This window comes from Tarenaya hassleriana, unplaced genomic scaffold (genome assembly GCF_000463585.1).
Source record: "Tarenaya hassleriana unplaced genomic scaffold, ASM46358v1 Cleome8, whole genome shotgun sequence".
In the NCBI taxonomy this organism is placed as follows: Eukaryota; Viridiplantae; Streptophyta; class Magnoliopsida; order Brassicales; family Cleomaceae; genus Tarenaya; species Tarenaya hassleriana.
In genome coordinates, this window is record NW_010970490.1 from 1,200,685 (window position 1) to 1,224,707 (window position 24,023).

At 36.7% G+C, this 24,023-nt stretch overlaps 4 protein-coding genes across 7 annotated transcripts in view; 2 read left to right on the plus strand and 2 right to left on the minus strand.

Moving 5' to 3' along the window:
* Window positions 1-1,820, plus strand: part of LOC104802253 (inactive TPR repeat-containing thioredoxin TTL3) — a 3,464-nt gene extending 1,644 nt beyond the window's left edge. The window contains 5 exon segments of the mRNA XM_010525754.2: window positions 84-262; window positions 357-690; window positions 790-991; window positions 1,082-1,188; window positions 1,386-1,820. Coding sequence (XP_010524056.1) covers window positions 84-262; window positions 357-690; window positions 790-991; window positions 1,082-1,188; window positions 1,386-1,538 — 975 coding nt within the window. The 3' untranslated portion in view covers window positions 1,539-1,820.
* A 472-nt stretch (window positions 1,821-2,292) lies between these two features.
* On the minus strand, window positions 2,293-4,561 carry LOC104802254 (14-3-3-like protein B). 3 transcript variants are annotated; one of them, XM_010525757.2, is made up of 7 exons: window positions 4,326-4,561; window positions 3,734-4,040; window positions 3,534-3,621; window positions 3,250-3,359; window positions 3,010-3,158; window positions 2,576-2,637; window positions 2,293-2,487 (listed from the first exon to the last, which is right to left on the minus strand). In XM_010525757.2, the coding sequence occupies exons 1-7, from the start codon at window positions 4,396-4,398 to the stop codon at window positions 2,485-2,487; spliced, it is 792 nt and encodes a 263-aa protein (XP_010524059.1). In that variant the 5' UTR covers window positions 4,399-4,561; the 3' UTR covers window positions 2,293-2,484. The 3 variants fall into 3 exon arrangements, with proteins under 3 accessions (XP_010524059.1, XP_010524058.1, XP_010524057.1); XM_010525756.2 differs by having other exon boundaries at window positions 2,576-2,640; XM_010525755.2 differs by lacking the exon at window positions 2,293-2,487 and having other exon boundaries at window positions 2,567-2,640.
* A 216-nt stretch (window positions 4,562-4,777) lies between these two features.
* Window positions 4,778-9,571, minus strand: LOC104802255 (phosphoenolpyruvate carboxylase 2). The gene is made up of 10 exons (XM_010525758.2): window positions 9,001-9,571; window positions 8,035-8,426; window positions 7,854-7,938; window positions 7,547-7,769; window positions 7,338-7,441; window positions 7,134-7,221; window positions 6,889-7,043; window positions 5,787-6,785; window positions 5,292-5,678; window positions 4,778-5,211 (listed from the first exon to the last, which is right to left on the minus strand). The coding sequence occupies exons 1-10, from the start codon at window positions 9,166-9,168 to the stop codon at window positions 4,915-4,917; spliced, it is 2,898 nt and encodes a 965-aa protein (XP_010524060.1). The 5' UTR covers window positions 9,169-9,571; the 3' UTR covers window positions 4,778-4,914.
* A 10,634-nt stretch (window positions 9,572-20,205) lies between these two features.
* LOC104802256 (protein LIGHT-DEPENDENT SHORT HYPOCOTYLS 10-like) lies at window positions 20,206-23,261 on the plus strand. Of its 2 annotated transcripts, XR_770007.1 has the most exons (3): window positions 20,206-21,008; window positions 22,542-22,647; window positions 22,932-23,261. XR_770007.1 is itself a non-coding variant. In XM_010525760.1 (2 exons), exon 1 carries the CDS (start codon window positions 20,429-20,431, stop codon window positions 20,957-20,959), a length of 531 nt encoding a protein of 176 aa, XP_010524062.1. In that variant the 5' UTR covers window positions 20,207-20,428; the 3' UTR covers window positions 20,960-21,008; window positions 22,932-23,261. The 2 variants fall into 2 exon arrangements, 1 of the variants encoding a protein (XP_010524062.1); XM_010525760.1 differs by lacking the exon at window positions 22,542-22,647 and having other exon boundaries at window positions 20,207-21,008.
* Window positions 23,262-24,023: the final 762 nt, after the last annotated feature.

Below are 24,023 nucleotides of genomic sequence, written 5' to 3' on the forward strand. Positions count from 1 at the left end.
ACTCTTTCCATTTCGAATTTGCTGAATTCATTCTCGTAAAAAGCCGGTTTCTTTAATCTGTTTTTGCTCGGTTGATATTTCAGCTCGTTGCTTGTAAAGCAGAAGCCTTTCTGCGTCTCCACCAAGTAGAGGATTCGGATATGTGCCTATCAAGCCTTCCCAGATTGGATTATCATCCTCAGTTGCCTTCGAGGCTCTTCGGTATGCTATCTGAAGCTTATGTGCTCTGCGTTCAGGCTCAAATCGATATGGCATTAGGAAGGTGAGCTTCAAAAATGCATAACCCGCAAGCCCGATTTCTAGTTTGCGTCTTGGTTTTTCCTGGTGTGTGAGTGGGGATGATAGGTTTATTGCAGATTTGAGAATGCGGTTGTAAAGGCAGAGAAAGCTGCGATGATCGACCATACCAATCATGATGTATCGTCGGTGGTAAACGTAGTGAAGACTGTGGTGAGGGCACGTACCCGAGGAAACGAGCTCTTCAGTTCTGGGAGATACTCGGAGGCATGTGAGGCTTACGGGGAAGGCCTAAAGTACGATGCTTTCAACTCGGTTCTGTACTGCAACAGAGCAGCATGTTGGTCCAAGCTTGGTTTGTGGGAGAAATCTGTTGAGGATTGTAACCAAGCTCTCAAAATCCAACCTAATTACACCAAGGCTCTTCTACGAAGGGCTGCGTCATATGGAAAGGTGAGTTCAGAGCTCGTTCATTTCGATCGGGTTTTGTCCATGACATTGAATAGAATGACAATGTGAGTTATGTTTCCTTGATATGGTTAAACTATTCAGCTTGGTCGGTGGGAGGAAGCGGCCAGAGAATACGAGGTGTTGAGAAGGGAACTCCCGGGAGATAGAGAGGTTGCGGAGTCATTACAGAGGGCGAAGAACGAGATGATGAAAAGCTCTCACGAAGCTAAAAGCGTTGGATTCAATAGCGAAGTCGAGGAAATCTCGAGTTTGGATAAATATAAGACAGCGGCATCACTTCCGGGTAACGTTTTAAACCCGACCGAACTTGTCTGAAGATCGATATCGTCTTGATCTTCTTCTTAACCTTTGTTTTTTTTTTTTATGCTTGCAGGGGTGTCGGTGTTTCACTTCAAATCAGCATCAAACCAGCAGTGTGAAGAAATATCTCCATTCATCAACACCTTATGCGTCCGCTATCCGTTAGTACATTTTTTCAAGGTAAAAGCGCACCTTCAAAGGCGTTAACTTTATACCCATATTTACAATACCCTTTTGCCTTCCAATTTCATTTTCTAACAAAATGTGAAGAAAAAAAAATCCATCTTTCACCCAATAAAAGATGGGAAATTTTGAAAATGGGCATAATACATATGCGAAGTAGAATCTAAGGATGATTTTTGGTTCGAGCAATGTAGGTGGACGTGGAGGAGAATATGGCGGTGGCGAAGGCGGAGAGTGTAAGGAAGGTTCCGACATTCAAGATTTACAAGAACGGGGACAGGGTTAAGGATATGGTTTGTCCGAGCCACCATTCGCTTGAGGAATCGGTTAGGCACTTCATCTTATAGCCTCTCTCTCTCTCTCTATATTGTTTTAATTTTAAAATTTTAGTCCCAACATTATGTTTTCTTCACTGATGATTCGATATTCTTGTCTTAGGCTCCAATTGCGACATAGATCGGTCATATAAATTCGTTTTTTTTTTTATAAAAAAAAAAGTGATGAGAGATTTTATGAAAGGAGCTGTTCGCATTCGACGAATTGTCCATTTGGGAATGTTATTTTAAGAAATGCGAAACCGGTGATTGTATATTTATTTAATTTAATATAATGCCGTATAGTACGGAGTCGTCGGTCGGTGCATGCATTTGAGGCGAAAACTGTATATAACATAAGAGTGGAACCGAATCATTCTGTCTACTCCACGATTTTTGCTTTTGTAGGGATTGGATTAAATATTTTAAATTCCCTTCTTCACAAAAAAAAAAAGAGGTACCAATAAATAAATATATAGATTTTTTCTGCAAGCATCTTTGCGTGGGCAATTTATATTCTCTCCAAGAACAATATGATGATGAACATCATCTAAAATGGCGTTAATCAGATTAAGGGTTTGATTTTTCACGGACTGGAAAACCCAGTTGATGGCATCCTTCATTCGAATTCGAAACCGGAATATACAAATCTCACCAGCGACAACTGACAAGTAAAGAACCTTCATGGGATCATGCACGGTCTCTGAATGGAAACAGGCCGACCATTGTTGTTCTTACCACAATGCTCGGATTCATCGGATTAAAAACAGAAGAGGATAAGGAGACGTGACACGCAAGGAATCTAGATCAACAGATTATGACCACAGGAATGAAGCTGCGCTTACCATAGAATGTAAGTAATGGTAATGGTTCAAACCCAAGACACAAGATGATAAAGTACATAATCCCAGAGAACAATGGAAAGTTAAAACCCTAAATTTCACTGATTCACTTCACTCGCATTCATCATCCTTCTTCATCACTGCAGAAAGAAGATAGAGAGATAATAAGAGCAACAGAGTCTTTTTCATGGCAAAACTACGGTTTGTGTTTCGAATCTCTTAGCTTACCTCTGCATCATCATCTCCACCTGCACCAACTTTTGCTGTGCCATTCGCCTTCGGCCCGTCTTCTGCTGCACACCCAATTTACATCATCATCATTATTAAACATCCATCACCACAGCAAAACTGGTAAAACAAAGAGCTTGCAAGATTTCAACGGTTGGTTTATATGTGGGGATGTGGGAATTTGCAGTTGCAGTTATATATATGTCATTTCACACACTCTGTTCATCAACAAACATCCGTATCTTGAGCAAGATATTAACCCGACAGAACCATGCAGAAGAAGCGACGATGACCATAACCAATAACCACAGCAACAAGACCATGCATATAAAGACAACAACAGCAGAAACAGACGCCGACCACTAAGCTGGTTTTAAAAACAGAATCAAACCATCACAGTTTAACAGCTTGCTTAGGTCCTGAATGATTATCACCTCCATCTTCTGGGATGTCAGAGGTCCATAATGTCAGATTGTCCCTAAGGAGCTGCATAATCAATGTGCTGTCTTTGTAGGATTCCTCATTAAGAGTGTCCAGCTCTGAGATAGCTTCATCAAACGCCTGCTTCGCAAGGTGGCAGGCCCTGAAGACACAAAAAAAAAAAGGCACTTTCATGTCAAATAACACCCGAAAACAGGATTCATTTCTGCAGAAATAACCAGCTGATTCTGAACCTTTCAGGTGAGTTCATGATCTCGTAGTAGAAGACGGAGAAATTCAAAGCCAAACCCAATCGGATAGGGTGAGTAGGTGGCAGTTCGGCCTCAGCAGAGCTGGTAGCAGTCTGCAAAGAACAAGAACAGCCGAAAATTGAAGCAGCAATAACAAGAAGTTGCAAAGACAGAACAAGAGGGAGGTGCAGCATTCTAATGGTTCTTGTGAGAGAGAACATTAGATGATCACAAGAAGCTAAATCTAAAAAAGATATGCACGGAATCAAAGAGTTAATAGAGAATACCTCATAACCTTTCATGGACTGATCACCAGCTTCTTTCTTCTCGTTGCCTGATTTGAATTCCGCAAGATAACGGTAATAGTCTCCTTTCCTGCACACCCAAGAATCTTCAGATACATTATTACCATATTAAAAAAACTTAGCATAATGTTCCGAAAAAACGGGTATATATCATGTAAAGCATACAAAAAAACGTCCCTTACATCTTATAGAAGAAAACAGTGGATTCACCAGTAGCAGCTGAGGGAATCAGATGATCATCTAACACAGACATAATATCACTGCAAATGTTCGTAAGCTCTGATTCAACCTTCTGCATATATTCTTTGATCCTCTTAACGTTAACTTCATTTCCCTTCGCTGTTTCCTTCTGCTCGATCGACGAGAGAATCCTCCATGACGCTCTACGGGCACCAATCACGTTCTTGTAACCGACAGACAGCAAGTTCCTCTCCTCCACTGTCAGATCAACGTTCAGTTTCGCAACCTTCTTCACCGCGTCCACCATTTCTGTCAAAAATCCCGAACAAGCGTTCACATTTCAGATACCCAACTAGAAAAATCGAGTCTTCATAAGTCAACATCTGGCCGAGAAGGTCGGAAAAGGAAAAGCCCTCTCTTACAATCAAGCAATAGAAAACCAGACCATCGACTTTCGACGATCAAACAAAGTGATCGAAGGAACCCACGAATCAGACCGAAAATTCAGCAAAATCAGACACGAAACCGAGCTGGAAAACTGCACAAGTAACTGATCAGGAGAATTCAAAGAGCTCCAGAGAGAAAAAACCTTACCTTCGTAGCGCTCAGCCTGCTCAGCGACCTTAGCGACGTAGACGAAATTTTCACGTTCTTTGGACGAATCCATGACCGATCTCTTCAAGCGGAAACAAAAAAAAATACAACTTTGAAGACTCTTCGACTGATTCGAGACTGTCTTTTCTCGAAAAGAAGTCTTGCGATCGCTGTTTTTTGTTCGCTTGGTCGAGGGAGAGACCGAAGACGGATCTTTGAGTCGCCAGGGACAAAACTGTAATTAACGCGAGTTTTCGGTCTAATGAAGATTTAGTAAAACTCAGATGATTAGTTGTGACCATGGGCCCCACGCAACTACCCAATCACATATTGACACGTCATCCATTACGCACGGTCCAATTACATTATTCAACATATCCATTTATTCACCGGAGGCAAAATATATTCCTGATCGTATAAAGTATAGATATAAAATTTCTTTAACAGAATAATAAAAGGGAAACCATTCGTATCTATTAATAATTCAATATAAACACTCCAGACGTAGACCACACGTCAGCAGGTTCGATAGAGAGAGAGAGAGTCTTAGAATAATACAAAAGGAAGAGAAAGAAAGTAAAAAGCGACTTCAGCCGGTGTTCTGCATGCCGGCGGCGATTCCCTTCATGGTGAGGATGACAGTGTCTTCGAGGCCAGGTGCGTACTCGCTCTTAGGGTTCAGCCTGACGAGCTCGGCCGCCGGCTTGCTCGACTCCGTGTACTCCCTCGACAGGTGCGGCCTCACCTTCACGTGGAAGCTCGAATCCCTTATCTGCTTCAGCGTGTATGCCTGGCACACGTTCAGCGTCGTTATGTACGGATCCCTCAGCCTCAGCCTTTGCCTCAGGTACGGGTCTCCTTCCAGTATATCCTTATGTCCCGCCACCTGCACAACCATTCCCCCGTCGTTTCAGAGCTTCTGTTCCCACAAAAAAAAAATGGTGGAGCTGTTCGGACAGGACGTACCTGGAGTAGGAGGCGTTTGGTCGCTTCGTAGTTTGAGCGGAGCTGCTGTCCGAACGGTTGGAGTTCTTCCGAGACAAGGAGCTTGTCGTACAAGGCCGCGATCCCGGGGTCCCCCTTGGCGAAAACCATTTCGACTAAGTCGAGAGTCACTCGGAAGAACGGCCAATGGTTGTACATCTCCTGCAGCATGTGGAGATTCTTCACGTCTTTCTCGATCACGTGTCTGAACGCCGCTCCAAAGCCGAGCCAGACTGGCAGGTGGAACCTTGTCTGAGTCCATGCAAATATCCAGGGGATCGCTCGGAGTGACTCGATCCCCCCACTCGGCTTACGTTTCGACGGCCTACTCCCTATGTTCATCCGACCGTACTCGAGCTCTGGCGTTGCCTGCACCACACTCGAACCGAGAAACATTATAGTAGAGGAGACATTAGGTTATGTCACATCAGTTATATTACAAGGTAGGGTAAAGGGTGAATAAGGAGAATCTCTCACCAGTCGGAAGTATTCGACGAAACGTGGCTCCTCGAAGACGACGGAACGGTATTCCCGGGTGGCGATGACAGCCATCTCGTCCATGAGTACCCGCCACTCGGGCTTGGGTGAGACCGGAGGGTGCATCCCGTGCTCGAGCGTTGCAGCCGTGAAACGCTGGAGGGTCCTGAAACACAAATGCTCTTCTCCAAACGACTGTTCTATGACTTCGCCCTGGACTGTAACCCTCAGCGACCCGTGAATCGTGTCCGGAGGTTGGGAAAGAATGGCGAGGTGGGTCGGTCCGCCTCCTCTTCCCACCGTCCCTCCTCTTCCGTGGAACATCGTCAGCTTCACACCGAATTCTTTCGCGACCTTCACGAGTTCTTCTTGTGTTTTGTACAGCTGCCAGGCTGCAGAGAGACGGCCTGCGTCTTTGCCAGAATCCGAGTACCCTATCATGACTTCTTGTTTTCCGTTGATCCGATTCCTATACCAATCGATCGAGAAGAGACGGGCAACTGAGGCCGGAGCGTTTTCTAGATCAGCAAGCTTCTCGAACAACGGGACAACTCTCAGGGGATGAGTTATCCTACATTCTCGCTGCAAGAGCTCGACAGCGAGTACATCAGACGGGGCAGTCGCCATCGAGATTATATAGGCACCGAAACTATCGGGAGGAAGCTCTGAGATGACATGGAATGTGTCCAAGACGTCGGCGATTTCTTCGGTTTTGGGAAGATCACGGCCAAAGAGAGGGCGTTTCCCACTGAGCTCGGACAAGAGCCATTCCTGTTTCTTTTCCTCTGACCATTCCTTGTAGGATCCAATCTCTAAGTGCTTTGTAATAGCATCCAAGACATCTGTGTGTCGGTCGGATTCCTGTCGGATATCCAATTTCACAAGTGCCAGCCCGAAGGTGGAGACTTGACGTAAAAAGTCGAGGAGGCTTCCGTCAGCAATTGATCGGTCACCGCAGTCGCACAGAGACCTGTAACAGAGCTCAAGCGGCTCAAGGAACTTCAGGACGACGAAAAAAACAGAATCAAGTCAGTTGGTTCAGACAAGAAATCAAGAACAGAAGTTAAAATTCTCGAAAAACAGTTGATAGAACAGGACGAACCTGATCCACATTTGTGAAAACTGCGTTGTCGGGAATGTCTGAAACTCCATTTGACAGTAACTGGCGTGCATGCTCGCGCGTGTTGTACAACTTGTCCCTCACATCCCCGAGAACTACTCGGTATGGTTCAGTGGGCGGAATCTGCTTCCAGAATTCTGCACCCGGCCGACATTATCATCAGACAAACATGTAAAATCTCGGGTTTCGAGTGATGAATACACACAAGAAGCTAGCAAGAAGGTAACCTATGTAATGCTTTGCATCCCTCTTCGAGGAGCTTTGAAGTTCTTCCGCACGGATACGAAGTTCCTCGTTGCAGCGCCACATTGACAGCTGCAAACACGGCACAGAAAACCGAACGTTTTTTAAGATCGATCTCTACATGCTTCCTCGAAAATGGAGGGCGGAAAGAGAATGATGTGATGAGATATTATATCATCATTTAATACCTCGAACATAAGATCCTCTATCTGAGAGAAGTAGAGGTTAGCAGCCATCATTCTGGCTAATAAGCATACGTCTCTCGTAACTTCGGGAGTTACTCTCGGGTTTCCTGAAACACGTAATTCCAGAATAATTCAATAATCCGGACAATCGAGCAAGCAAAAGAAGGAGAAATCCGAAAAAATTGCAGATCGTTTCAGAGAAGAAATAGTACCATCACGATCACCGCCCATCCAAGACGAGAATTGGATCAGAGGGGCGTTGTAAGGAACGCGTTCGTCGATCCCGATATTCTTCAGTGCGGTGTCGACACGTCGCAGGAACTTCGGAACGCCTTTCCAGATGGTCTCGTGGAAGTAGCTCATCCCTGCCCTCATTTCATCCTGCGGAGTCGGAGGAGTTCTCCGTATCTCGTCTGTCCTGAAAGCAGCTTGAATCTGGCATCAACCCGAGAAAAAGAATGTTACTGACATCAAATTTTTCAACGGAAAAATACGATAACGAGATTGCGTAAAGTGTACCTCTCTTTGCAGGGCTTCATCGAGTTCTTGTTTATCATCAGGAGTAATGTCCTTAGCATATAACTGTGTCAAACAATTACGAATCCTGGAACATATGGGGGGAAATCAGATTTAAGTGAACGCTGTAGCATATTAAACAGATTCAGAAATATCAAGAAACTGGACAGCGACAAGAACAAACCTCCCAAACTTTTGGAGCAAAGACCGGCGAACAGATTGAGTCGGGTGAGCCGTTAGGACCAAATCGACGGTTTGGTTTTTGAGAGCATCGAAGACCTCTTCGGGGGATTTCTTCAACTGCAAAAGCCTCTTGAGAGTCTCTTCGATGTCTGATTCCGTAGTGGCAGATGCCTCGTCGGCAAAATCGCCTTTCTTGAGTTTCTTGATCCTGCGCCGGTATGCGATCTGGACTTCCTCGGCCAAGTTGGCCAAGCTAAGCATGTTGGAGAACGACTTTGTGACCACGATCGAATCCCCCGGGTCAAGACTCGTCAGCATGTTACCGAGCTCCTCCAACTTCTCCGTGTCCCGCTTCCCGTCGTACTCAGCTGCAACCTCGTAGCATTCTTGAACCTTCACAGGACAAGAACACACCCGATTTCAGAACTAAACCCTAAATATCCGATTGAAAAAAGTCAAACATTTTTACATCCAAAACCCTAAACCCTAAATCGGACAGAACCGAGACACAGTTTACGAGCTATTGTTTTGGTTCCATAAGCATCTACGGTCTTGGGACAATGAAGAATACAACTATGCAATGCAGAACGCACAATGTGGAACATCCAGAAATTAGACATTCCTACTCTATAAAAACTCCTGAGAACAAAACCCAGAAAACCAAAACTTGCGAAAACATCATCGTAACAGCCAGATTACATCAAATCCAGGAACATGATCTTATGATAGATGTCCGAAATCACTTCTTCCCAAGTCACCAAATTGACCCTTTGGGGTAAATTCAACAAAGAAATCCCCAAACCCACCTCATACTTCCTACCCCGTAACCCTAATCCATCTCGATTTCGATTCTTTTTTGCGTATTTCTGTCGTTTAACTCCGCAGGGCAGAGAGACATGCAATGGCGGCATGAACAACAACGATGAAGAAAAGGAGAATTACTGAAAAAAGAGAAGAAAGAACATACGAATTCTCTGATTTCCTCGCCATGCAAGTCTTGAAGAATATCCAGAAAGCGATCCAGCAACAGAGCGTCGAACTCCACGAGCTTGTCGTCTTCAGACACCTTCCCAGGAGCAAGAAGCCTCAGCTGGACATCTATGGAAGCCATCTTCTCCAGATTTCTCGCAGCCATGGTTACCCTACAACACCTTGTTTTTTTTTTTTTCTCGTGAATCTCTACGGAACCTGTTTCACTCAACTCAACTGCAATTTATAGAGAGACTGCTTCTCCCAACTCAAACGGGTTTCCTTTAAATCTCAGAGTTTCAGATTGAAACAAACGGCGAAGATTACGGAGTGTCCAATAAATATGGATTCAGCAGTATGATTAAAAGTTAAAAACCATATAACAACAAGGATAATTGCAGTAAATCGAAGGAAAAAATTAAAAGGAAACAAGAGTGAAATTCTCGTGAAACCCGGATACGGATAAGAGAAGATCAAATCATCAAAGAAGAACTACGAAAAGGGTACTCACGGAAGAAAAAAAAGAGATGAAAACAGGACAGATTGGAGAAAAAGTTTGGGACTTTATTAATTTGTAAGAACTGAGTCAATATGCAGTTCAGCAGTTGTGGTTTATTTATATAGGCCCAAAGTTCTAGAATTTCGTCCAAGTCAAGTGTCTTTATGATTTGTAGATTTAATGCATGTGAAAAATAATATTTTTAGATTTCTTTAAAATTACTTAACCTCCTAAAATTTACAAATTTACAAGATTTGTAGATTTTTAATTTTTATTATTAACTAGTAAGGCAGCCAAGCTTTTAGATAATTTAATATGATTTTTGGCGTAGAAGATCTATACAAGAAGTCCAGGGGGGGAAAAAACAGAGTAAGCTACTGTAATTTAATTTGTGTTCCAGTGATTTCGTCAAACTTGAAGCTCAAGCAGGGCTACTCAACTTTGTACATATCTTTTTCAATAAAAATTTTGAAACTTGTATTTTTATAACGGATTATGTTATTTTTTATTGAATTTTTTCAAAAAAAATGGAAATTAAATCTGTTTAAAACTGTTATATTTATTAAATGCTTGTATTTATATTTTATTTTTCTTTATATCTATTTAATTAATATGATTTATTTTTAAAAATATATCTACTTTTTTACATTATCATATATTATTTTGTTCCGCTGTTATATGGAAATTGAAATAGATGATCTAACGGAAACACCTACAGCGAGATTCTAAGACAAAATATATGGATCTTTCTGTATGAAGTGAGTTAATGTTTCACTGCAAATCTGCAGGTCCCGTGGTTTCAGGAAGAGGGTCTCACCAATTCGTCTTCAATTTTCTAAATATTTATTATTACTATTACTACTCATCAAAATTTATAGAAACGTGTATACACGTGTCGGAAGCATGCACAAGGAACGGCACGAGGGATAATTCACGAGGGAGGAGGTGGAATATGCCAAAGCATATACATAGCATGAGTTTTATATCCTTTATTAATATGCTACGTTGGACAACTATTTTATTACTGATATATTAAAAACAAATAAACATACTTATTCTCCACATAAATAAATCATGTAAAGTCTGAACCTTTGATATATGCGGACATGGTTCCATCCCAAAAAAGAAAAAGGTTAGCACTTGATTGATGGAGTATCGTTTTATGCCGAAGCATATATGTTTTGTTATAGATTTCTTCTCATTTTTTCTCTATACATATATTTTTATATGTTTCATAATGATTGCTTGACCAACCAAGAAATCTATCTATATAATTTTGTATTATCGGTTTCAACAATACAATTTTCATTTTATTTGTAAACCCGATTTGAATGTAAATTTAGAATATTATATATAATACATGAAAACGTAAAATACCACACAAAAATGGGGGAGAAAAAAAAAAGAAAACAACTAATGGTGGAAAGAAAAATGCCCAAGAATTGTGGAAAAAGACATAAATTTCAGCTTTAAACTTTGACTCTCTCTCTCTCTCTCTCTCTCACTATATATATATATAATATATATATAGAGAGATATATAATCTTAGTTGATTCCGATGCTGAAAAGCAATTCACCAAATAAAGATTCTATTCTAATGATTGGATTCCTTCTATTGTTATATTCTCCAATTAAGCTTTTTCCCGGATTCACATTTCGTATATTATAATAACAAAGCAAGCACTGTATATGTATAAATGTGCAATTAAATATATATGTGCGATTATTCTCTAACTATTCAATTCAACACAAATTAATATACGAAGTTGTATACTATTGTTCGATTCTAACATCTATTCATATACAAATACAAAGTTCAAAATTCATATATTCCTTTTTGTATGTGTGTGTGTGTATATATATATCATAATGTCGGGATTTATTTTTGGGCTTTGGGATATATGAAAGGCCAAGAGGTTTATTAATATTCGGACTTTTAAGTTTACTCAAAAGACGGACCAAAAAAAGGTGCACGTAACAAAACAATATTGTGCATGAAGAAGACATCGCTCTCTCATTTTAACTCCTTTACGTAAATCTCCGCGACCCACGATTCGTTGTCTCTTGTTGTGACATTTCAAAAAAAAAAAAAATCAAATAATAATAAGATTTGAAAAAAAAAATACATATAAACTGAAATGTCCGTATGGAAAATGATATTATTCGTACGTACGTGACGTTTTTTGCACGATAATTAAATCCCACGAGAAAGATGCGATGCGACCATTACATCAATACACTCGTTGAGGTCCAACCACATGTTCTCTCCCCTCGACCCACTTGTGCTTACTTTGAATGAAACGTTATTATATATATATATATATATATATATATATTCGTGTCGGAATATATTCTTATATGCTTACTGTTCTTCCATTAAAACCTGCAAATTGCAAATAAAGTTTGGATTTGTAGCTTTAAGATTATTATTCGTTATGATGCAGACAGAATTACATATTTGGTTTAATAGGGAAATATAATCTCTGCATCCAATTAATCTGCCCACGATAGAGACTTTTTATTTCTATTTCCGAAACATGGTAACTATATTCAATTTTAGTAATTATTCTTCCATGCATACAATATAATAGGAATACGACAATTCAGATATGCAAGGGCCCGATATATTGGACTGAACCGACACCAACTCGAACCGTAGAGATAGAGTTTGTATTGGACCGACCAAATTTAAGTGTCACGACGACAAAAGCCCAAACCCAAATATATACTTAATTATTTTTGTTTACCCGAGTCTTCCCTGTACCAAAAGTCAGGCCCATTGGGCCCAATTTGTGTAAGCTCGTTTATAAAACATGAAATGGGCCGGGTCGGGTCACGTCGGATCCATATCGAATTACTAAAAACAAATACACGGAATGAAAAGTGTTGAAAAGGAAAACTACGGGTTTTTCAGAGATCGCAAAGCAAATTAACAATTTCTTATTTCGTGATTTCGGGGTTTGCACATTATGAAATTTGAAAAATACACACCACATCTCATTTGTTTTTATATTCTTAGGTTTTCCATATTAATATTATTATATTTCCTTTTTTATAGGTTTTTATCATAATGATTCGAATATAATATGAGATTTCGTTAATAGTAATAATATATTTATTGTTTAGAATATCAAATATGAACACCGAATTATCTATTTTGCAAGTTTTTGTTGGGTAATAATAATATGACATTTTCCGGCATAATATATTATTTAACGTTAGATATATAATAGAAACTGGGATACACATATACTAATATCTCCTCTAAGAGATTTGATCACTCAATTCTTTTGTAGTTCAATAACTGTAATAATTTAAGTTTTGAATTTATAAAATTCAAAATGATATATATATATATATATATAGTGAAGGATTACCAACACGCTGGTATTACGAAAACAATAGAATGCATTACAATAACATACGACGTTTGTTGAAGCACAAACGAAAACATTAGTAATAAATTTTTTAATCAAATTTATGCAAACTAAATTAAATTATTTAAACTAATTTTAGTGAGATTACATGCAATTTCGAAAGGAGGAGTTAAAACTTGTTCAAAGCTTTTACGAAAACCTAACACATGGGATGAATGATTAAGATTTCTTTTCCGAAAGGCGTTAATCTGCCTTTCAATCAATCAAAAACCAACTGTAAATTATCGTGTAATTGTTGCAATTAAATTTAAGATATCAAAAATCAAATCAGCAAAAAAAGAAAAGGGCACAAGTGATGGAAGACGAGGGAAAGTGGGAGAACTAATTAAGAACAATTATTTGTATAAAGGGAGACGACTGACTTCCCCTTGAGGCATTTCGCAATGCCCCCACAATAAAGCACATATAAAGACAAGTAAATTAATCGGCTATTTTTCATGTCGACGACGGGATATTAAGTAACTCAAATTTTATTAAAAATATTCTTAATATATATATATATATAAACATCTTAAACTTTAGGGTTTCATGTCGACAATGGAATATTAAGTAACTCGAAATTTATTAAAAATATTTTTAATATATACTCTCCCCGTTTCTTGAGAAGATGACGTTTAAGAGAATATATTTTGTTGCTTAATAGATATCGTTTTAGATTTCTATCTGATTTTTAAAAAATTTAAAATTTTACCCTTGATTTTAATGACCAAATTTGAATAGAGTATTAATGAGAAATAATTTAATGAGGATATATATGATTTTTTTTTTATATAGTTTCTTAAAAGTGTGAAAAAATATACAACGTTAATTATTCACGAACGGGGGAACAGAGGGAGTATATATTAACATCTTAAACTTTAGGGTTTCATCCACATTAATAATATATAGAAGGATATACATATGATAAAACAAATCATTCGGCAACCGCGCACAACAAAAATAAATTCAAGGAATAGTTATAAATTGCGGGATTAGTTTTTTTTTTCATATCGAGTTAGTTATAACATTACAGATAACAAAAATAAAATATATACAACCATTTTCAACATTAATTAAGAGAGTTTTGTAAATTGGATGGGGAGGGGGAGAGAGAGAGGGAGAGAGAGAGAGAGAGAGAGAGAGAGAGAGAGAGAGAGAGAGACTTAGCTATCAACAAAAAGGGGAGCAAGGAAAAGATTTGTGGGGGTGAGGTTAAGGTGCGGTTAAGGGACGAGTCTCGAAAAGGTTGAATGCGAAGAGGAAAATATTCGGAATGAAGGGCACTCACGAGACACGCCCCTATTTTTATGTGCATTTCAATTAGGCCCCACTAATTCTTCACCTTCTGATTTTGACCTCTTTTGTCCTTTTCTTAGTCGGCAAGCCCCTATTCCCTTTCTCCACACATATATAGAGATATATATACATCCACACATATATAGAGATATAGATACACCTACTCGCTCCTCCTCCTGTGGTTACCTCGGCTGTTTTCACTTGAATATGTTCCTAGGGCTCTTTTCCTTTCTTTGTCAAAGATGGTTCTTTTGCTTACAGATTCCTTTTTTTCCGCTTATTATTCATTTATCCGAGGTTTAATCAATTTTTTTTTGATAAAAATGTTCTTTTTTAGGTGTAACGTTTCAAAAAAAAATTCGATTTACAGCTGTCGTTTGATAGATATGATTTGAAAATTTATTCTAAATGAAATTTGACACAAATCTTATTAAGGTGACATCACATGAGGTGAAATTTTTGTGAGCATATGATTTAATTACGAAGTCGTGTTCAATAGTTCTAGATTCCTTGCTAATATAGCTCAAAACTTTAGTTTTGCTAAGTTGATGATCTACATAAAAACCCATATATATATAATACATAATATTTTCGTATAATGTAGTCAAAATATATTGTAAAAATGGGACAACCATTCGAATTTTAAAATGTGGATAAAAATTTGAAATTATGAAAAGATGTTGTTTGAGAATTTGAAAAGCCAACTAGAAACAATGCTATCTTGAAAATTACAGTCTTCAAGACCCAAACAATTTAGTACATTTTGTTTTTTTACAGAATTATATATTTTGAAAAGGTTATCAATTATGTATAGTCTTACAAAAAAGTCCTGAAATGGTCACCTAGTTACAATTGTTACAAAAGTCCCAAACCTAAAAGAGATTTATATACTTGTAATAAAAAAACATGTTCACAACCTTTATAAATTCAATTGCAATTTTTGCTAAACTTGAATTTTTATCGTTCTCCCTTATGTATCAGCATTATATAAGGGCTTCAACTTATTGTTGATAAGTCATTTGTTTTAGAGATATATAATCTTATACACATTGTATATACATTTCTCAATAATTTCATGTGGTTGTAATAACGACAAGTTTATCTACTGTTTCCTTTTTCTCTTCTGCACATATATATTGGATTCTAATCTATGGAATCCCCAATTTATGCATGCACATAAATGTTATATATATATATATATCTATATGTCGAAAAGACCATTTAAGCTTACTCCAAATGCATTTATGTTGCTCTACAATAAAATCAATCGAATTAATAGCAGCCCACCTCACCAGTTTTTATGTCTGTTTTATTGAAAAATTACGTTCTCCTATAATATCATATAATTTGTTCATTTGTTTATTTCTAATGGAATACATTTCAGTTTCAGGGTTATCCAATTTTTTTTTAATCTAAAATCATTCAGATTTTTCTGGCAATATATATATATTCATATATATGAAAATATATGGCATAATAAATATATCGCCGGAATATATTACTCGTGCTCCAATGGTACTGTCATTAGATTTCTGCAGTCTCCTTTTGTTTTGGATATTAGAGAGCTTGTTTTATTTTTAATCTGTATTCATAAAAAAAAAATTAATTAAAACCAGAGAATTCATTTTGACAATGACAAATGATATTCCCAATTAACACAAAGGCTGAAAAATCAAAAATGGTTTTTTTTTTAAAAAGAGCCGGATTTTTATACGGTATTGAAATCTAGACGTACGTATCATATGAGCCAGGAGCGAACTTTTCGCCTTCGCCCCATAAATTCACCATACATACATATCTATACATACACATAAGTCAAACGCCATGTGTACGTAGAAATATGTGTATAACATGTGCATATACGAATACGAGAGTATTTTGAATTCTAACGAGAGATGGAAACGGTGGTGTCCTCTGGAGAGAAGAAAGGTTCTTACATTGTGGGGGCGAAAAGACGAGCCACGTTTAAAGGCAAAAGATACCGTACACTACTTGACAAAAGCGAAAAACCCTAGAACACTTCACGACACACACACACACACATATACATACATATACTTATATATATATATATATGTGTGTGTGTGTGTACATAGAAGAGCTCAGTTCATTGACAAATGGAAATATTGATGACCCTTGTACGTTCCCACCCATTTGTAGTATACCTGCTCTTCTAAAAAGCCGCGACCATTTATAGTAATATACATATATATCTATTGTACGTTGGACACTGAAAAAAATAAAATACAAATGAATTTTAAAGTTAAAGAAAAAATATACAAAATACGCGAAAATTTTATATTCGATACATATATAAGTCGCTTATTTCTTAACACACTTTATTTTATTTTCTCCAAGATTAATCCATCTTTATCCTGATCTTTATATCTTCACCTCTTACTCTTTTATAATAAAATAAATAAATTCTTGATACAACAACCATAACCACAACCACAAATACAAGATAAATTCTAACATTAGCATTAATCACGTGGGCGAATGTATACGTTGATCAAACTTGACTTTAACCATGTATTTCCCGTTTTGATTCGAAATAATTTGTAAGATGGTGAATGTATATAACTCTTATAACTCCATGATTAATCACTTAGACTTGTAGAGACTTCCTCTAGAGAGAGAGAGAGAGAGAGAGAGAGAGAGAGAGAGAGAGAGAGAGAGAGAGAGAGAGAAATGCGGGGTTGCTTTCCAATGAATCTGTCGCCGTTCGTCTTCTTCAAAGAAAACAAGGCAAAAACAATAATTGAGGTGTTTAATTATATGCTTGTACACATCACACGCATCCCCCTCTCTCTCTCTCTCTAATATATATATATATACACATATATCTATATATATCTCCTTTAAAACGTCAAAGTTTAAAACCGAATCCGATACATCAAATTTAAAACAACATGTTATAAACCGGCGGACCAACTGTGTATTCGTATAATCTCTACAATCGCATATAAAATCGACATTGCCTACTAGATTTTGGGCTCCGAGCCTAGGCTGAGCTAAAACATGCCACATGTTTGGGAGACATATATAAAATTTCAGAGGATTAAAGAAAGACGTACGTGGACATGGGGGCGAATGTTTCACTTGTTTGAAACATAGATATCTTAGATCCATTAGATTCTGATTTCATAGGCTCATTATTTATTTAGAGGAAAAAATATATTTTTAATGATTCAAATAAGAAAAAATCTAAAATTTTATTTTATTAAATCAAACCAAATAGGGTGTCGTAATTCTAATCATTCCAAGTTTATATTTCATATTCTGTTTTTTTTTTTGAATTTATTGGATATTATTTTCACTTTCATTTTAGTTAAACCCTAATTTTTAGGTCTAATTTTTAAGAAATGAGAGAAAAAATATGTTTGATATATTGAGAAGAATAGACAAAATTTAAAATGTGATAATGTAGGTCTTTTAATGCGAATTTGTAACACGTGAAAAATAATATTTTCGGATACATTGAACCTTTGTGCAAGGATGAAGTCGATTCACAACATGCCAAAAAAAAAAAGAGCAGGAGTTTGCTCTTTATTATAACAAATATAATTATACATTAATCTCTAGAGGAAGAAAAATAGTTTATCAGCCAATCGAATTCTATGTACCGTAATGAAGCAATCATTTCAGCATCCACTCTTTCATCATTCATCGTTGATGACACGCCCTTTGCAATGATTTCATCTCAATCAGTTTTGTGTGTGTGTGTATATATATATATATCTAATAAATTGCTAAATAATAACACCATTAGTTTAGAAAAATAATAAGTTGAGTTAATAAAATTTAAAGAATTCTTTTTTAAGATATGTATTGTTATTGAGATTAAGGCTTGGACTCTCAAACCATTATTTGTTGAAAATATGTGTAGTAATATATTTTTCTATTTAAGAAACTTAATTTAAATTAATTAATAAAATAAATTCAAATTACGAAGCCTAAAGAATTGAAAAGTTCTAATTTTGGAATAATCTTTTTTTAAAACCCAATTAACAGTTTTTAATTCTTTTCCAATCAATCTTATAGAATTATAAAAAAAAAGAAATAAATGATTGAGTAGAGATTAGAGAAAGGACGCCATTAATTTATGATGCAATGGTCAAATAGGAGTGGATATAAAAGGAAAGAAATGACTGACTAAGTCTAAAAGCTCACCAAATATAATTTACCTCATTCAGAATCTTTAACAGTAAACCCCCAACTTGTTTCCCATCGTTTTTTTTTTAATAATTTAGGTTAAATACAATTTTTTTAAATTAGGAAATCGTGGTAACAAATTCTATTATATGAAATGACATCACTCTATAGACTATACCAATATATATATATATATATATATATATATATTAAAAAATTACAAATTACAACTTCAATTTTATATTTATATTAGAAACAAGTCTTATTTATGAATGGTCCGAGTAGATTATACCAAGCCAAATATTAAATTAGAAAAATGATAAATTTCGCGTATGAGACGCTCCAAAATACAAGCGGGATTTTCTCCACGTAGGATATATAGTGGGCCCCGTATAGGTAATCTGTCGTTCTCCAAAATATGACGTAACTATGAGGTTTTCTCCCTCTTTTGAATCATGGCATCTGAGAATTTTGATTCGTACCATTTATCATATCCATCCACATATGCCAATAATTGTATATGAGCTTATATTCCAAAATAATTGATGACCTTATTCTAAGTTTCGTATAATGAGAAAATAATTATATGTATCGATCCATGAACCTATAACTATACCCCCGTTACAGTACAGTAATGCATTAAAAATATGAATAATTCCTTTGCCACACTTAGAATTTATATGATCTCTCTCTCTCTCTCTCTCTATATATATATATATATATATATTAGTCACACTTAGAATTTATATGATCTCTCTCTCTCTCTCTCTATATATATATATATATTAGTCAGACCAACATTCATATAATATTTTTCTTGAAAAATTGTACGCGTGTCAGCATGATATAAGTCTCAGTGTTGATGTATATAACAATAACAAGGCACCATATCATAGATACGATTTAATTAACTAGGTAAATATAGTGGTTCGTGAGTCATAACCTAGTTTTCCATGGATTCCGTCAAAAGCCAAAAATAAAATAAAAGTAAAAAAAAAAATAGATGAAGAAAACCCTAGTTTTCCTATAAAATAACATGCGGAAATAATTGATCACTATCTACTGTTCAATATGAAATAATATAATAAATTGCAGGATTAATTAGTCGGAAAATTAGGCTTTGTTTGATTTTAATGACAAACGGATGCAGCTTTTTGTTGACAAAATTCACGACAATTATTGTACTATGTGTCTTGGAAAAACAAGGGCCAGTCTCAAGAAATTTACATGGAAAATGCACAATTTAAAACTATGGTATACCTTGTGTGTGTGTGTGTGTGTGTATAAGAGAAGGAAAACGTGTAACGCATACATAAATTTTATGAGATTAAGCAACTTAAAACAATTATTAATTTTATTAGGTTTTGGTACATAAATTTGTTTACTCGCATAATTAAGACACAAAATATATTCCATCATTGATAAAATTTGTATAATTCGAATTCTAGTTTTTTTTTTCAGTATTTAATTTTTAAAATGTTGTAACCTAAGCAATATTGAACAATACTTATTTTTTCCTCGAAAATTATGAACTAAAATCCTATTTTTGAAGATTTATGAGTAGGTGAATAAGTGTCTTAATCTTTCTTTAACAATGTCTTAAAAAACAATGGAATTTATTACTATAATTATTTCGAAATATCTATGAAATTGTGTGGGTGAATGGTACGAATGACCAGGAAAAACGAAATAGAGTTTAATATTTTCCTTTTGAGATGAATTTCATCAATGTAAACAACAGAATTGAGAATATATTACAAGAATGAAATTGAAAAAGGATGTTGAAAAGAAAAAAGAGAAGGGGAGAAGGAAAGCAAGTTTATATAGGCCCCATAACATGTCCTCTCTGACGTGAACTTCATCATCACCATCCTCTCTCTCTCTCTCTCTCCAATGGTTCCTGTTTGTTTCACCTCACATCAAACTCACTCAACCTCCATTTTTTATTGCCTGATTTAGCAAACCCCTCACCCGCAAAAATTGAAACCCTTCTCTCACTCTTGATCCGATATCTCTTCAAGAACACTACTTGATCATCATCGTCGTCGTCGTCATTGGAGATGTCATCCCCAGGACAAAGAGGAAAGAGCTTGATGGAGGGATCGGGATCGGGAGAACAGCAATCGGTGACACCGAGTCGGTACGAGTCACAGAAGAGGCGGGACTGGAACACGTTCGGACAGTACCTCAAGAACCAGAGACCACCAGTTCCTTTGTCTCAATGCAACTGCAACCATGTTCTTGATTTTCTCCGTTACTTGGATCAGTTCGGCAAGACCAAGGTCCATGCCCCTGGCTGCATGTTCTATGGCCAGCCCGAGCCACCAGCGCCATGCATTTGCCCTCTCAGGCAGGCCTGGGGGAGCCTCGACGCCCTCATAGGCCGCCTTAGAGCGGCCTACGAGGAGAACGGAGGCTCACCAGAGACGAACCCTTTCGCGAGTGGAGCGATCAGGGTTTTTCTCAGGGAGGTCAGAGAGTGTCAAGCCAAGGCAAGAGGCATCCCCTACAAGAAAAAGAAGAAGAAGCCGACACCGACAAAGGATCATGACTCTTCTTCTTCTTCTTCCCCCGCGTTCCACTTCTCTTAGATTTGGCGTCTCGTCGAATCTTGAATCCTGCCCGGCTTCTATCTCCATGGTAACTTTCTCCTTTCGCTGCCTTTTCTTTGTGTCTTTCTTTTGTAACGAAGATATCCAGATCTTTGGCCCGACTAATCTGACGTACTAGGGTGCACTGTTCACATGTTTCATAGATTCATATCTTAGTCTGTTTGACTATAGTCTGATCAAGATATTCTTGGATCTGCAACTGCATATATATATGCACGAGTATACGTATGTAGGATATATATCGACTGGGTTCTTGTCCTCATCTTGATTAGAACTAGTTATGAAACTTAGATTCAAAACCAGCTTGGGCAAGGAATCGTCGATCGTAGTAGATAATGGCCATGTATATCAAACCCTAAATTCGATAATTAATATCAGCTACGTACGGTAAGCACTTCATCTTTTGATTCTTGGTTAGATTAAACTTGATAATGGGTCTGGGTTTAGTAGACGATCGGCTTTCTTAGTAATCAAAGATTTTCAAGGGCAAGGTTCTTTGTTCTCTCTCAGAGGAACTAATCAATCAATCAATCAAGATTGACAATAAGATTGGATTTAACTGCTTCCTTTCATGTTCTGGAATCGATTAATAGATGACGATATATATTACTTGAGGTGGTTTAACTCTTCCTATATATGTGTCGCATATATATACATGAACATGAACAGGCACGGGCATCACTGTTGTGTACAATAATTTGCTCTTCGAATGCGATGAGCTTTTATCTAATTATATAATAATGTGTCTCCTTGGTAGATTTTGTGCCCCATATTCACAGATGGTCAAGCAAAGACATGAACCTCTCTTTTTGCCATTTTTTTTTAAAATTTCGAACCTAAACAAAATGACAAATAACTGAAAACAGTATGGTTAATCAAAGGTTCTTTCCGAACAGAAACACATAATATTTCAATGTTTTATCCCGTGCTTTGGTGCTCTTTAAATCTCCGTTTTGCAAAATTTCACTATAGGCAAACCCTATGTATGCTTGGGAGTCTCTCTACGATCATCGATCAATGCAACCAAGTCTAATCCAATTGTTTTCTTTCCCTTTATTGCCTTTTGTTAGAAAGATTCAATTGCATGGACATGATACTGAAATAACATAGATAATATTCAATGCATGGACTTTGTAAGGGCATAATAAGGGAAATAATTAGGCGTTAGTTTGATTAATTTCTTTTTAGTTTTTAGGCCCTTTTTTCCAATTTCTCTTACGCTGTTGTATATACTACATACATTCTATACCTATATATATGCGCTTTGCATGCATGAACCATCCATCCCTACGTGTGTACCTTCGAGAATATGTATTTCCACCAGGTTTGGAAAAGTTTGCACATATTTGTGTATATTTATAATTATTGGACCCTCGATATCATATATATAATCATATGCGTGTGTTAAGAAATATGCCATACACGTTACAGCAACTACTGAATATATGATCTATCTTAATCATGCGGTGATGAAAATGTACAAAAAACTAACATGCATAGATGATATAAGCGAGAGTTACGTAGATTATAGATTTTTTAAGGGTCTGTTGATTTTGTTTAGGGTTCTTCCACATCTCTTGGTAGGTGTTCTCTCATCCATGGCACATTATCACGTTAATTATGCAAGATGATGCATGCCTCTTGCCATAGCTAATTACGGCTGCAGCGTAAGTTTTCATGCTCATTATTTTCTATAAAATTCGGTTCAACTGCTGGTCTTTTAAGACATTTATATTACTTTCACATCTTATGGTTATGTATAACGATATATTTATGAGTCGGTTCGATCAATTAAGTATAACTTCATAGACCGATTTGATCGTTTAGATGTTCATTTAGAGCCCTCGAGTGAAGCTTTTATTAGTTCCCCTGAAAATAAAATTTTGTGGATTCGGTATTAAGAGACATATATAACACGACGATGTTCTTATGAATATATCGATGAATGTAGGATGATGATCTCAATGTAAAAAAGGGATCTACATGATGAGCGAGAAGCCGTGCGAAATTGTCCCCTTCGGTTCTCATGCCCCTTTTGGCCAATCTTCTTCCATGTTTTTGCCTACAATCATCTATAAAGCATCATGTTGAGTTTCGCTCTCTCCTCATATACATAAATGTTTGCTACATAAATATATATAATCTCTAAGCATTTATTTTGAAATATGTAATATTCTATATGGGTTTTATATTCCTGGTTTGTTTTTTTCTGTTTTGTAATTCAATGTGCTTTGTTGAACGTATTTGGCCAAGGATGATATTGGTGGCATATCTTACAACCTATCAATGTCTCGTTTTCATTGTTCATCACAAATTTTAGCCGATCTTGATACGGTTTTATTCGACATATTCGACTCAAGGATCCATTCATGAAAGCCCTTTTCATGCTGTTTCACATTAAAAATGCAGAAAAAGGGTTAAAATGTCCAAAGAAACTTCAACAAGGAGGCTACAAAACGTAGGGGTCAATGTATAAAAATGGTAAAAGAGGGGGGTCAATGTGCAAAAATATGACTATAGAACTACCTCACGTGGGCTAATCGAAATGGGCCTTTAGCCCACACTTTATTAACCCAGCATCCATTAGAGCAACGGAAACGTAATGGGCCTTTTAAGTTCTTAAGCTCAAACTAGAATTTCAACCTCACAAATTAGGCTTTACATACAGACACAAAAGCCCATTTTTGAAATGAATATTCTTACTAAATTATGAAAAAAATAGTTAAAAGAAAAAAAAAAACTATTCTATCTACTAAACACTCATTTCGAAATCTCGATTAAAACCAAATTTTAAAATTCTATATTTTAATATCCACGTTTTTATTTTCACGAGAAATATAAATATAATTGTTTAGGGATATCGCCTCGTTTTACATATATAAACGATATTTTATTCATATGAAAAAACTTTATTAAAACACGTGGCATGATTTGTTTAAATAAAAACCGACGTTAATCTACATATCCGAATCTTAAGTGACAAAAAACTGAAAAATATCCCAACGATGTGCATCAATCAATTATTAACTCCAAAGATTTTTTT